At 39.9% G+C, this 15840-nt stretch overlaps 1 protein-coding gene across 1 annotated transcript in view; it reads right to left on the bottom strand.

Annotated features, from left to right (window-relative positions):
• The window catches only part of arhgap20 (Rho GTPase activating protein 20), a 47630-nt gene that overhangs the window by 16319 nt on the left and 15471 nt on the right, over positions 1 to 15840 (bottom strand). Inside the window, exons 3-11 of the mRNA XM_024287064.1 lie at positions 14401 to 14577; positions 11706 to 11855; positions 10994 to 11035; positions 10754 to 10838; positions 10573 to 10650; positions 9984 to 10050; positions 9418 to 9615; positions 978 to 1165; positions 582 to 746 (exon numbers count right to left, since the gene is read on the bottom strand). Of these exons, the coding sequence (XP_024142832.1) occupies positions 582 to 746; positions 978 to 1165; positions 9418 to 9615; positions 9984 to 10050; positions 10573 to 10650; positions 10754 to 10838; positions 10994 to 11035; positions 11706 to 11855; positions 14401 to 14577 (1150 nt within the window). The remainder of the gene's footprint in view (positions 1 to 581; positions 747 to 977; positions 1166 to 9417; positions 9616 to 9983; positions 10051 to 10572; positions 10651 to 10753; positions 10839 to 10993; positions 11036 to 11705; positions 11856 to 14400; positions 14578 to 15840) is intronic.

The following is a 15840-nucleotide window of genomic DNA, read 5'->3' as shown; positions in this document are numbered from 1 at the left end:
GGGAAGTGATGGACTGGCGACCTGTCCACTGATGACAGCTGGGATGGGAGCAACAGAAAAAGGATGGATGATGATAATTGGCTTTTCAGAAATCACTCAGATTCAGGTCAAAAGGTTTTTGGAGGAAAAGGTTAACGGGGATGTTTTCCAGCATGTTTAAGCAGTGTTATGACCTGTTTGGTAGCAATGTGAGAGCGTTGTTTTCTCTAAAAAACAAGCAAAAACTGCTACTTATTTATAGTTGAAGACCCAGTTTGATGAAAGTTGTGTATTTTGTGTTTTTAGCCTGTTCTTATGGCAATTTTCAGATTGATGGAGGGCATATATAGAGAAATTAGGCGTAAAATTGCATTTCTGAGAATTTTTGTTTTCAAATTGTTTCAAATCTAAAAAATGCTTTTTGAAAAAGCTCAATCGGCTGGCCACAAGCTCCCACGACAGCAGTCATCCAGCCTGCTTCCTAAACAACAGTTCATCTTGTGAGCCTGACTGGCCTCCTGCCCCACAGTGGCTCCAGACACACATCAATCACTGGTGTTTTCCGTTGCTTCAAACAGACGAGGCGAAGAAAAGGACGTTACCTTGAGGACAGCAGCGATAACGAACACGGGCTGGTGTTTGATCTCTGGGACGTCGGTTCCGTTGTCCAGTCTGTCTCTGAGCTCTCGGCAGGCTTTAGCGCCGGCCGACCGCCTGAAGACGCCTTTGGTGTAAGGTCCTTCCAGATACAGAAACACCAACATGTCCTGGATAAGACAAGGAACAAAATCACCTTTTGATGAAAATCTCACTTTATTAAACCCTAGAACTCCAACCGACCAGAACTTGTAACTAGTGGTGATTTTATATTGACAGAAAAATAACAAAGTGAGCTCTGCTTCTCTGTACTCTGTCACATTTACCCCCAAACCATCCTGTGTTCCATCAAAGTAAAGACCTGACCTCTCCCTGACCTGTGTGACCTCCTCTCAGCTCACCATGACAGGCTTGGGCAGGCCGTGATCTGCAGAGCAAACGGAGCTCAGGGGGCGTCCAAACAGCCGTCCCTGAGCGGCGCTGAACGTCGGAGACAGAGGCAGGCCGTCCAGCTGCGAGCTGGAGCCTCTCCAGAACGGCCAGTTTATGAGAGACCTCTTCCTCTTAAAAGTCTTGTGCTGACCGGGCTCTGGGGGAGAAATGAAGAAGTTACATTAATGACACTCTGCAACAACGTGCACAAAAAAAAAAAAAGGATCTTTGAGCTCCAAACCTGCAGCAGTTTTTTAAATAATGCTAATGCAGAAGTGAATGCCTTCAGGTCTCATCACACATGCTTTAAGGTAATCCTGCAGTTTACAATTGAAGAAGTCATTTTTAGCCACATTTTTACACTTTCTGCATGACATCATGATCAAACGCCAAATGCAAATCCTGCATAAAGTCAGTCTCGTGGCTCAACAGGAAGAAAAAACAAAACATCCCTATGATGTCACCCTGTTTCAGCTCTGAAATGCTCGAATGTTTACCTCACAACCTCTCCTTGCTAATGGAAAACAATAAAAACATTAACAAAAGAGCCTATGAGTCAGATCTGTTAATGTTATTCAAAACCCAGAGGAAGTAAGAGACAGAGAAAGCCTGTGTTCCGAGGACAGAGGAAGTGCTGCTTCTCACTTTTTCTGTGTTTGCATCTGTGGTGCCGAGCTGGCATTTCTATTTGCATGGTAGTACTATGTGTAAGGTGGAACTCGCTGCACCCCTTAACCCTGTAAAGCCCACAACATCAAAGAAGTGATAGAAAATTCTATTTTGTTTAAATTCAGATGAAATCCAAAAAGAAAAAAAAGAATTTATAAGATAAAGATGGAATCAACCTTTTTACTTAAGCCTAAAATATTGACATTACTATTCAGGAAAAAAACACTTTATTTACCCAATGTTTCGAATTTGATCCACATACTTTAGGATGATGCAACTATTTTATAAAAAGTAATTATCAACTCATTTTTCATTCTTTAACCCTTTAACACTGGGGAAATTTTCAGCGACAGCAAAATAACACATTCTTTGAACGACACAAATAACACAATTCCATTAGATTCTGAAGCTGAGAAAAGGGATTTTCTGCACAAATAATTCAAATTTCAACATACTCAGTTGATGCGTTTTGTAAGTAGAACCCAAATAGTGTCTTAAAAATGTGTGTAGTGATGAATGTACATGAGTTTTTAACACATTTCCATTGAAGTTTCATTGGAAATAGTCGCTAAAATGCAAGTTTCTGATGGCTACGTGATCGTAGCTTAACAGCTAGCCTTCAATTAACCCTTTAACACTGGAACTCCAGTGTTCATCTTCTTTGATTTGCTGTAACTTTTCAATTGTTAACACCATCAATGTAATTCCAGTAGATTCTGAAGGAGAAAAGCGTCTCGCGCCGCTTTTCTCCTTCAGAATCTACTGGAATTACATTGATGGTGTTAGTGGTTGAAAAGTTACTGTATCTTAAAGATTTTGTGTTTAGGCATTCAGGTGTTAAAACATTAATAAAGCAAGTAGTCATTTAAAAAAATGAATAACATAGCAAAACTGTTTTTGAGGTTCCATGGAAGCAGCCATTTTAAAAATGAGCAGGAAAAGCCCTTCTACTGCCCCTAGTGGAATGAAGATGAACTACAGGACAAAAAACTTGGACCATACAAATGGATCTTTAAGATAAGTTTGGATCACGCTAATGTGATAGGGGTCTCAGAAATGTGTCTATTAAACATGATACAAATGATTATATAAGGTTAAATGTCTGCTTTGACAAAGGTTGTTAAAATACCAACACAATGTTGTGACTGAAGTTTTAAAAAGTCAGACTTTATCTGAGACTTTGTAAGTTTATTTAAATATCAAAAGACAAAAAAGATTACTAAGGAAATGTAAAAAATCAACCAAAAGCTTGTGTAGTGCAAGACTAATGGCTGACAAGCTAAAAAGGCCACGAGACAGTTTTTGAGTAGCTGATATTATCTCTAAAAATGTTGACAGACAAGAAACAGAAGTGTTGCACTTCAAAAAAGGCGCCATCCACCCACACCAAACCCAAACTGAGCATCATAGTCCAAAGTATGCAGACAATTTCATTATTGATGAACCCATTTCATTTTTTCGCGTCTGTTTGTCGGTGGATGTGTGTATTCCTTCACACTCAGGGCCTGGCGGCGGTGCGTCACTTGTCGAGCGTTTGCGCCGTCCTACTGAGTGTGTCTGGGTTGTGTAACAGCCTGTCTGCAGACTCTCGGCTCTGACGTACAAGCTGCGCACCTATGTATACTGTAAGTGGCTATTTATTAAGAATCCTCAGCAAACACTGTCTGCACCGTCATCTGCAGAGCTCCGTGATGAGTCAGTGAACTGGCTCTGAAAATGATTCATCTCTACTTCTCTTGCTACTTTGCTTAATTTTAAGGATGTATATAATAAATTACCAGGATGGATGAAAATAAAATACCAAATACCAACATGTTTATACATTCAAGTGATTTTTTCCAAATACAAACTGTCAACAGATACTTGAATAAGTCCTAAAAGCTCTGCCATCATAAACTCAAAAACATTTATGCTAATAAATAGTTTGGTTTTAATACTGACAGACTAGCAAACTAAAGATTGTCTAAGTGGGTGGAGGATCCCGCGGCTAAAAAATGTGCCGCAAAATAAATGGCATACCTCAGACCAAGTTCACTATTAAACAATGTGCGTTGGCGTCATGCCCAAACACATTATGAAGGAAAGTTTACCAGGAAAGAGAATTACGAGTTTCCTCTGTCACTCGGTTTTGTGAAGCAAAAAGAAAAGCAGGAGCTTGTTTTAAATCAGATCTGTGCAGCTCTGAGCAGACCATTGTTTTAGAAAGAGACAATGAGGAATAACAGACTGACCAAATGGAAAATCAGTCATTTCTGTTAAAACTCTACTAGACTAGTAAAAGTTCTTGCCTTGGTTCCTATTTTATTGACACTACAAAGCAGAATATATTTTTTTTTTGGTTAATTTCTTAGCCTATTAATGCCTTAGTGACATAAACCCATAAGGAGTGTTCACCTGTAATAGTGTTGTGGGTTTTTGGGTTGAGCCCATTGAGGGTTATAGAACCTTACAGGCAAATCTTATCATGCATCATGAAGTATTTGTAAGGATAACGTAAGTTACATGTGCTTATAACGTACAAGTGATGCTGTTGTACAGTGCTCTCAGGCTGCATTCTAGTAGTTAGTGAGGTATGCACACGGTGACACTTAAGTTTGGTGCAGTGTGATTCATGTGTTGTCCAGATTCCAGGTGGCTCGTCTGTGTTACTGCTCTTGGCTGTGGACCTCGCCTCTGGTTAGTATTGCACCCCCAGCTGTCCCAGCTCCATCTGGATGAAGCCAGTCTGCTACATTATTCAAGCATGTAGCGGTAGATGTAAATGAGCTAATTCTTCTTTAACAGTCCAGGCACATCGCCTGTCCGTCCTGGGAGATCCCTCCTTCATGTGGACTACCCTAAGGTTTCTTCTTTTTTTTTGTCCCAGTAAGCCAGTAATAGTCTGTAGCCACTACTACCTACCGTTCCTCTGCAGGTGTTTGTATAGGTAGAAATGAGGGGTTTAAGAGAGATTTTAACATTTGATATGTCCTTAAACCTAAGAATATTTTGTTTTTCTGGTTGTTGCTGCTTTAAAAAGACACCAATGGTGTCCTTTGAGCTAAATTTGTCCCCGCTCATAATTAATTTTCTTTTAAATCTTCCAGAAATATCCGCTTTCCCTGAGCTGAAGACACAAGGACAAGACAGGGCAGGCTACTCCAGCGACAAGGAAAATGTTCTGATGATCAAAATGAAACAGAACTGGTTTTAAATCCCAGATTGCAATCTCTAAAACGATTTTTAATCAACGTCAAGGTAAACAAGGGTTACAACTTAACATGTAAAGAATACATAACCATGTCCCTCTGCAAGCCTCAACTCGTACACTTCTTTTCTGGATCACATTAGTTATTTAATCTCTAACAAGAACCAGGGTGATTACATAAACTCAAAGAGGATTGGTGCCTCTTTGGTTGAGTTTTCATTGGTTGTGTTTTATTCAATAGTTACTGCACACATGGTCCAAATTTTCAGTTACTCAGCTGTTTCTGTTTGCACTCATCCCACCAATTACCTTGTTGTTTTTTTATGTCAAGTTCAGTCACTTAAGTTTTAACCACAAGTGTTGGGGTCCATCACCACCAACACCAACATTTGTGACGTTAATATAGCAGGTTTGAAAATCAGGTTCAGAGAGGCTACAGCGTCATCTCAATTGTTTCAATTACACCTCAAAAAAGTCAGTAGGAAAACAAGACTTGCAGGAAAAACCCAACTCTGACTTTCATCTCTGCTCCACAAGACAAACCTCTACTGAACTATCATGGTTCATTACAAGTACACAGAGCTTGAGTCAGTATTTGGAATCTGAAACGTTCAGGTTTTTGGAAAAAATATTCCCACTAAAAAAATACATCTGAGCTTGTAACTCAGTCTGGTTACACGGCAGCTCCTAAATAATCAAACCCAAGACAAAGGGCTTCCATAATATGCAACATCCCACCAAAAATAAGCATTTTTATCTTTCAAGTCAAGTGAACTGGCTGAAGTGGGCAAACAAATCAACACAGCAATGGCACAAGAAGAGGAGTAGTTTCTAACATTTAAAAACATCCACAGAAACAAAAATGTCTTTATTTAAAGCGGCAATAGCCCACAGACAAACCAGAAAGCCTCACATGTCAGTATGAGGAGAAAATATAATTTTCCAAATTAAGAATCAGACCGGACATGTCAGGTAAACATGAAACCTGGTGACACAATCTGAGATTTTCAACATTTTAAACAAGAAAAGTGGTTCAGCTGAAGAAATAAGGACACGTCTTCTTCTGATGACACAGGAAATCGCTTTAGACAAATCTGAATTAAGTGTTTATGAGCAAAGCCACAGAGGATGATGGCATCCTGGAAGTCATCTCTCTGATTCAGTTATTTTGTGGCTTGTGGGGAGATTGGAAGACACCAGAAGATCTCCGTGGTGTCTTTTGGCTAAAAGTTGGTGGGGGGTAATACGAACGATAGAAAAACACTTACACAATCACATTAGTGGTAAACACATAAAACCCTACAGTGGATGAAAAACATTTTTGAGGGTTTTGAGTAAATACATTGATGACTTCAAACAAAATAAAGTGGGGCTTCTTCATGGCTGCAGACACATTTGTTAGCTTTGGAGCTGGGTGTGACCAATTAGCCCTCCGTGGCTGCGAGGTTGGTATGATCCATTACGCAAGAGTGTTTTGCTTGAAGCAAAGGAATCTGAGGAAAAGTTTGTGGTTGGCAAACTGGAGCCTCTTTGACTGCAAAACACCCTTTTTTCTCCACAACTTGTTTTGCTCTAAACCTCATGTCATCCTTTTTCCATCCCCAGCTCTGCATCCGCAGTTTGTCCACTGTCATCTCAACCCCCCTTCCTCTAAATCTGCTCCACTTTTTCCATTCGATCTACTTCTGAGCTCCTCTCTTCGCTTTCTTCCATCGCAAATTCCTCCCGCGCTATCAGTCGACGGTGGTTGTTTCTTTTTCCTTCACCTCCTCTGGCCTCCACTTACTCAACAGCTGTGTCATCTCTTTTCCCTTTCCATCTTCCGATTCTTGCGTTCATACCCCTCTTCTGGGGTTTCTTCCTCTTTGTCTGTCTGCCCTTTCTCTTGTTTTGATACAGCTTCTGCTTTAACCCTTGTTCTAACCCCTTTTCCGTAACGTTCTGCTTTCCCACCGTTCTCCTCTTCATTTCTCCCAGAAAACTAATAGATGAGTCCGAGCCTTCGATGGTCAGGTATGAGTGAAAACAGGAACGGTTTATGTAACAGGGACATTTTCTGGGAAGTACTTTCTGTTCTGCATTGATAGTTCATATTTCTCCCTGCGGTTTCATACAATATTAGATTTATAGATGGATTCCTAACATCGAGTAAGTGGAATCTTAGAAACATTCACTGTCTTTTTAAAGAAGACAAAATGCTATATTTACAGTTGGTGGTTAAATGTTAAAATCACTGCTCCTGCCAACCAGAAAACACCTGCAGCTACAGGTATGAGCAGAAAACCACACCTGCATGTTTTCTGAAAGACTGCATTCACAGGACTGTCTGTGAAAACATGCAAACTTCATGCACATGTTTAATGAAGCTGGTGCCTATAAGATGGTGTCAAGCAAAATGAGTTCTATCAAACCAACAATGCAGAGGCCTTAACTCAAGTCTAGGGGGAGTTTTAGGAAGCCAACCAGAAGGAATATCAGTCGGCCACAAAGAAATTCCAGCAAACCGTTTGATTTCTCAGAAGGATGAAATACTTATCTGCCAACACCATCTACAGTGTAAGTGATGAGTGGTTGACAGACAAGTTTTCTGCCGAAGAAGCGAAAATTGATGACCCGGGCTGAAAACTCAGAGGCTGTCAAAAAGCCCCCCAGTGGCAATGTTCTGGGGCTACACGAGGTCCGCCCTGAAGACCTTAAGTCTCTCAAGTATTATGGAACTGTAGATAAGCTGTGCTTGAGAGATCCCCCATCCAGTCCGCCTTTGTTTTGTGGATTTGGAGAAACCATGTTCTTTGCTCTGTGGGAGGTGCTCAGAGAATATGAGGTCTGAGGCTCTTAGTAGGGGGTCCCTGACCCCACAGTCTTTGCACAACCAGAGCAGGAGTTTGGTTCGTATTGCTGGCAGTAAGTCAAGCTTATTCCCGCTTCATGTTGGACTCCAGCAGTGATGCTGTTTGTCACTGGTTCTGTCCATAATCTTTATGGACAGAATTTTCTAGGATCAGCCAAGGACCTGAGGGGCTCTAATTTGGGGATTTCACAATTTCCCATCTACATTTTACAGATGATGTTCTGCTGGCTTCATCAAACTCAAATCGTCAGTGTGCACTGAAGCGTTTGGGATGAGAACCAGCACCTCCAAGCTGGAAGCCAAGGTTCTCGACCAAATAAAAGGGGGTTGCACTCTCCAGGACGGAAGTAGGAGAATTTCCAGAATCAATTTGATTCACCAGAGCCTGGATGATTTGATTCCGATTATTTTAGATTCTTTCGATACACTCAATTCAATTCAATTCAATTTTGAGTTTACCCATTTAAACCCATTTGCTTAGAAATACATTAATACTCTATATATGTTTTGAAGATATTCATATTGATCTGATACAGTTGTAAAATTCAATAGTGAAGTAATAATGAGATAGTTAATATCATACAGTGTTACATTGATTCTCGAAACAGAGAAGCTCTAACAATTGTTCTGCCTCTCCTGGAGGGCATTTCAGTTTGACCACTAGGTGGCGATTGTGCTATAGTATTACACCTTATACCAGAAGAAGAAGAAAAAAAATGAGTAAAATACTGTGTTTTAGACCACAAATGGTTACTTTAAAAATATTCCTTAAAAGGGTTTGGAAAATTCATACCTGTGAGTTTATAAATATGTTCATTTAGTCAGCAATGTATGTTTAGGTCAACTGAGCGCTAGCATTAGCCGTCCTTTGGGAAATCCTCATGCATCGAGCTAGCAGACTTTAGCATTTTGCATTAGATTGATCTCAGCTTTTATGGATCGATTAATTGGTTTTATCAACCCAGACCTGGTTTTGGACCACACCTGCTGACCCCGTCATCAACATGTCATGGGCCAAGCAGTCCCTGATTTGTTAAAGCAACGCGCCTCTTCTTCGCCAAAGTTCAGATATTTCAACTCTATACACACTGCAATGCCCAAAATGCACCACTGACTGACCGCTGTGCCACACCTGAAACTGAAAAACCTCTGATCACATGTACATTGACCTAACATTGAAACTGGACACGTTCGGTCTAAAAAGAGAAACAAATACAGGCTTAATAGCTGATGATTGTTATGCTCATTTTTTTAAGTAGTCATAGCTAAAGGAGATTACCTGTTTTTAATATCAATAATGTACAAGCAGCAAAGAGGAGATTCGGTGTGTCTGTAGTGGACTAACAGAGAGGGAATACATTTACACTCCTAAATTCAGACTGAAATATCTTCCTTGTAAGGGAGATCTGTACACAAGGGTTGAGGTTTGAGTTTTTCAATTTCGCACTTCTATGATTCTATAGAGGACTCTGCTTTTTATTGGTGCCAATAAAAGAACAGAAAAAGGGACAATAAGGTGCCACAAATTAAATGAGTAATAGATTTTTTTTCCTGTCAGGCCTCTACACATACACGCAGATACACAGCCAGCTTCACACACTTTCCTTTGAGTTTTACCCCAAAGCCTTTTTCAAATAGATTTTACAATTTCCTTCCACTCCCCTTAAAGACTGAAGTGACTCTGGTCTTAAATGTAACCTACCTAAAAGCTCCTGAGGTGAGAGGAGGACCTTGTTTGGTTTGAGGATAAACTGACACTGGGTGTCTGGAGGGAGACACTGATCCAGCAGCAGAACTCCAGGGCAGTCAGTAGGACTCATCGGGTCCCGGCCTATTCCTCCTGGACTGCTGCCGCCGTCCCGAATGTGGCTCATCTTAATGCAGAATGGAAACTCGTGGCCTAAAATGAAAGGTCAGAGTCCAGAGGTTAAGGGTGGAGGGTCTGGTATGTGCAGAGTGTGTGCCTCTGACAAGGAGCCAAAGCTTAAACGTGGTGGAAAAGAGGGAAGCGCTGGCACTGAGTGACAATAAATCCCAAATACTGAGTGGGGATTTGGGGAATTAGGTCTGAATTACAGAATAAAAAGATTAAGCTTGAAGAATGTCGAGGAAATACCACTCTGACTAAAAACAAATGGAAATGTTTCCAGATGTTTGAAGAGAATTTAAACCCATTCTATTAGATCACATTCATCTATAATTAAGGACAGTTTTCACACATTAAATACAAATAAACCTCTTTATAAAACAGAATTAAGCAACACTCACCGATAAGAGGGTACGGAGGGTCGTCTTTACTGGAGTTCACCCACAACCTGAGGTCTTTGATGCAACTCTAAAAGGGACAAAGAGGAAGCAAGACGACTTTAAATCAAAAATCTCTGTTTCTTTTGATCTGAAAACATCCCACTGAGAGGCACTGGAAAGACCCAATCCAATGAAAACTGTATTTTTGGTGTTTTTAACATGCTCTTTTTTTCTCACAGTGGAGGATATATATAGAAAATTAAGCTTTAAATGGCATTTCTGAGTATTTGTTTATTCAAATCATTGTGAATCAGGAGCAGACTAAAAAATAAAGATGGAAAAATAGCTTATTTGTGACGTAGTCCACTTGTAGACAAATAGATACATCTAAGTATTTGTTTTCCTCCTGCACCTATGATCCCACCCACAACTTTCTAATGAACTCCTGCCGTTCTGCAGAAACTATGTCCCAGCAAAAAAACGATTTTGACAAAAAACTTCATAATTGTAGTTAAAAGAACACTGGGAACGGTTTTAAAATAGATCAAAAGATGATTAGAAACAAGTTCATTATTTTTTATTTTTCCCTGTCCAGATAATAGATGCTTACAGAGATGCCGAACTGCTGCAGAGACATGCGGATCACATCAGTAGTGGTGTCTGTGTTGTTGACTGCAAGCGTCTTCGCCTGATGGAAGCAAATTGAGAAAAATCGGTCAGAGTTTTAGTTAGACTGCAAGTTTTAGTTGTAAATACATTGATATTTTAGTAAAAAAGGAAGAAGATCGTACGTATGCGCAGTTTCCTATGTCCTTGGCAAAGATCTTCAGAGGAACGGTCTTTGGGTCGTCCTTCTCTTTTCCCTCACTGATCCGACTGTTTTTGTGGAGGAAGAACAGAGGAAGGTGAGGCTTTAGTTGAGACTAAAATCAATGTAAAGTTTCACAAACTCTGACCAGGCTGCATTTAAAGTTGTTAAATCATATTATATTGATCCAGATCCTACATCATATGCAGGAAAAATTCCTTACCCGTTGATGAGCGCCAGCCATTTATCCTTTAGTTCTTCAGAGCTGAAAAATGGTAAAGAAAATTATTACTCTAAAAATAATAATTAGATGTTTTGCTCAGTTATGCCACAGAGTACAACCACAAAATGCATGGAGCCTGGATTCCTGATGGTTTTCAGGCAGGTGCAGAACGCTGCATGGCATGACTGATAGCATTTGTTTGTGTTGCATGTTGGAGCCTGCTGTGCGTATGTGGTTGTCTCCTCTGGTTTTCCTGAGGTTCAGTTGATCTGCTTTAACAACTGCCGTGGCCCTGAAGCGCTGAGGATTGGTTTTGGCTGGATGTGCGGGCAGTGATTCCCCTTCGTGATGAGCTGCGCCTCAGAACATTGCGTACTCTTTCTGACTGGATCCACTCAAACAGTCAAGTCAGGAGTTCCATGTGTTTGTGGAGGCACTGAAGGATGTTACAGTCAGGCCTGAATTTATCTATAAACCTGACATGTTTAAATTTCTCACTGTCTGTCAAGAATGTAAATACAAGTAAAATTATTTTTCCATAATCAGAATTCTTGCATATCTTTTCATTGCCTTCTGCAAGGCGCCTGCGTTATGTCATATAAAGAAAATAACTTCCTTTTCTGACCTAAAGTCATTAAGGTGACTTTAAGCCAAAAGGGAAATGAGTAATGTCAGAATTAACTGAATGAATAAAAACTTTTTTTCTACATACCTGAAGGTGGCTACATAGTTGCACGTGGGCCAGCCCAGGACAAAGCTCCGGTCCGGGTTCGTGCTGCCCTCACAGACCTCCTCCATGCAGTTAGCGGTCCACATCTCACACACCCTCACCTGGGACTTCACTTTAAAGTGAGTTGAAGACCTGGACAAACACAAAATCAATCAATACAAGTTATGTTTATCCAAGTCTAAGGAAGAGGGCATCACTGTCAAATGACTACATCATTATTCAAACGGTTCAATTTGAGGCAGAAGTTTCTTCTAATAAACTACTGTATCTTTATTTTAAAAAGTTGTTCTCACATAACTGGTGATTTGAACTGTAAAAAACTTGAACTTTCATTGATAACAATAGACTTTTGTTCATTAACCCCGTAAAGTCCACGGCATCAAATAATTAACAGAAAATGATTTTATTTTTTAAATTAAGATGTGAGATATAGATAAATGATGATATGTTGATTGATTTGGTAAGTTTTTGTTCTACTATGTTAGTTTTAGACATAAAAATATTGACATAAGTGTTCATGGAAAAACACCTCATTTACCGACTGTCTCAAATTTGATTCACATTTTTAACATTCTTACAATGAAGTTTTGAAATCTAGCTAAACAAAAGTGTTTTTGAGCTTTCCTGGAAGCAGCCATTTTGAAATGATCAGTTAAAGCCTTTCTGATGCCCCTAGTGAAACGACGAGGCACTACAGATTAAGTTGTATACAATGGGTTTTTAAAGAAAGTTTTATCATCATAATGAGATACAGAAGAGGCCTCAAAAATGAGTTTATTTAATAAGAAACCAATGTTTTTATGAGGTTAAAAATTGGAAAAAAAAAATTGTTTAAAAAAAATACAGCAAATTTAATAGATTTATAGAAAAAAAATAGTTCAATAGATTCCTTCAAACCCAGTCCCACTTCACCTACATTGAACTGATCTACGGTGTGCTTTTCTATGATTGTAAGTTAACTAAAAAAACTAAATGTAAGGCATTATTACAGTGGTATTGTCAGGACTCAGCACTCTGTCTCCCCCTCTAGTCACCGATGGGAGCCACCTCCAGAGTACTTACTGCACTACATCTCCCAGCAACCCCAGCACACAGTTCCTGGATGCCTCTCAGCTGTCTCACATTTGCCAATCACCCACAGAATACTTAAACCTCACTCAGTGCGAAGTATTGTTTGTGCCACTCTGCCTGCATTACTGAGCGTTTCTATCTGGACCTGATCTTCCGTGTATCTGACCTGGTTTATCTCTATTGTCTGCTGCCTGCCTTGACCCTAGCCTGGACTCTGACAACCCTACTCTCTTCTTGGATGCTTCTATGCTCATGATTGACTTCTGCCTGTCTGACCTTGATTTAGCTTTGTGGAATTTTAGGTGTGTTAGTTCCTGTCTAAACTAATAAACCTGCTGCACATGGAACCAGTTCTATGCCCGTTTATGACAGCTATTTTCTCCAAAAATCACGTAAACACATGAATTTGATCTTTAGAGGTATTTAAAAAGCAATAAAATGCTTTGAGTAAAGTTTCAACCTGGTTGAAAGGTCAAAATCTAATTTATTATATGGGATTTTACATTAATATACAGCCTTCTGTTGTTGTTTTCAGTGATATTTACTGTTTGCTTCGACGAACACATGGAAAAGTTGTTACTGCAGATAAAAGGGAAGTTTCAATGGAGTAACAGTAAATCCTGAGTTTGTTTAGTCAACACATTTATGCAGAAACTACAGGAAAAAACACATTTTAAGCATAATATGATGGCAGAACAACAAACATCACCATTTCTGTGTTAATGTCTGCACTTGATTGTTTATGCCAAACAGTTTGTGGAGCAGAAATTCTGCTGCCCGCCGGCATTGGCTTTTCCTCTGAACATGAACCGACTGTTGTTCTGAGCGTAGGGGTACCTCAATAGAGCGATTTTTGTTTTGCTGCAAAATCGGGGCCATCTGAACATAGACATAGTCAGTATTCATTTGCTACGACATCTCTAATTATAGAGGCACTAGATCCAGTTGCGCATATTTGGCACACAAACACACGCTCCCTCTCTGCTATTATATGGACATAAAAACAAACACACATATACATCATTGGATGTTTTTTTTTTTCCTTCCAAACGCACATTCCTCCGACTCACTCTGCTCAGCCACAATATATTAAAGGCAATTATAGCCTATACTGTCAGTATTGGAAGGGTCAACTCCACCCGCTGGCACATGACTCCCTAAACACACCACAGACATCCTGCGCCGTCTGCAAAGAGGGTTCTGACTGCACCATAAATACACGGTCTGTATGTTTATGCTTGTCTATTTGTGAAAGTGAGCTCAAAAACTGAGCTTTATTTTTTAATGCACTCGTGTGTTGGAGTGTGTGTGTGGGAAGCCCCACTCTGCAGGCCGGTGGGGCTTTGATCTCAGCCAGGCTTCATATGGATTTAATTGGCTGGGAAATAATTACACACTGGGGAGAAAATGAGAGATGGAAAAGTGAGAGAAGCGGGGGAATGGAACTTCACCCCGAGTACTAAAACATGGCTTCATGGTGTCATGTTTGTTGAACTTCTTTGCTGGGTTCATGACTTGGAGAGACTAGTTTCTAACTCCCCAAAAACAACAACATGAACAAGACAATCTCCTCGTTACTTCAGCAGAACAGAAGTGAGGAACCTACTTGGCTTTGGCGACCAGCAGTGTGTCGTTGAAAAGGAAGAAGTGTCTCTCCTGAGTCTGCAAGCCGGTCTTCAGCTGTGTCTGGGCGTGGCCCAAAAACAGGCGTCCTGCGCTTTCAGCCAGGAAGGCCTGGATGAGTGGACAGGTCTCTGGGCTGACAGGTATCAAGCAGGTTTCTCTGTGAAACATCAATACAAAACAGTTACACAAACTTTCAAAGCCCACAAGACGAAATTTGAGTACAATTGTAATAGAAAATCATGAGATGGGACACTCCTGAAGAAACCTCATGCTTGGCATGTTTACCTTAAAAACCCACTCCGATCATCTTCTGATTGTATTGTGGTCTTTTAGTTATGATTATGCTGTTTTAGCTAAAATCAAAAAGTTATTTTTAAGACACATTTTATGCAGAGCAGCAGGAGCTCATAAGAAATTCACCTCTGAGATGTGGACGAGACCGAATGATATCCCAGCGTTCCTTTGTTCACACGCTCTACCGCTAGCTTACAGCTCCTCACAACCCCAAGCTAGCTTTAACATAGCATAAAAACTGAGAGAAATCTCTGAGCTATCCAGCCGTACAGTTTTGAGCCAGATGGCAGGTGAGATGAAGAAAATCTGAAATTTCTTTGTATATAAAAATTCTACAAGAACATATTAAAAACACCCAAAACAACATTTCCATTGGAGTGGGGCTTTAACAGGGCTTTCACGATTAGTTGACAACTCATCCATACTATTAAAATAGTCGATGACTAATTTAATAGTTGATTATTCGTTACTTTATATTATATGGAGTCAGAGTGAAGTGACTGTTTTAGCATTTATAAAGGTTTGTAGGCTAATTTGGAGTTTAGCTATTATTTCAGCTGCATGCTAGCTATTTTGGCTAATTTAGGCTTCTTCAGTTTTTTAGGATAATATGGCATTTAACTAATATTTTAGCTGGCTTTCAGCTTCAGCGTTTCCAACTATCATTTTCAGCTATCAGCACTAGCATCTTCAGCCGCCAAATTCAGCTTACAGCTATACTAGCATTATCACAGATAATGCTCTATATCTAGTTTTTAGTTTGTTTAAAGCTAATGATGGTTAAGATGTGTGTTTTACGTCCACTTTATGCATGACCCGATTAGTTGACTAATCAGACAAAAATAATTGCTGATTAGTCGACTATTAAAATCATTTTTTGTGGCAGCAGGAGTCTTTAAGCAGCTTGCTTACATTTAAACCTATTAATTAATTAATTAAAGTGCTGCAACTGAGTGAGGTGAAATTAGCATTTGAGTCATCTTCTGGGGGAGTGTTGACCCACATGAGACTTTTTGGGTGGTCAACCTCCCCCAATCCAACTCTTTATGGTGAGAATGAGGCAGAAAGGGACTGAGTTGTACAGTCTTTGGTATGAGACTCAACCCCACACAGTTTATCAGTTTTG

The sequence above is a fragment of the Oryzias melastigma genome, linkage group LG21, assembly GCF_002922805.2.
Source record: "Oryzias melastigma strain HK-1 linkage group LG21, ASM292280v2, whole genome shotgun sequence".
Lineage (NCBI taxonomy): Eukaryota > Metazoa > Chordata > Actinopteri > Beloniformes > Adrianichthyidae > Oryzias > Oryzias melastigma.
The sequence above is the reverse complement of the archived record's forward strand: the minus strand, read 5'-3'. Positions and strand labels throughout refer to the sequence as shown.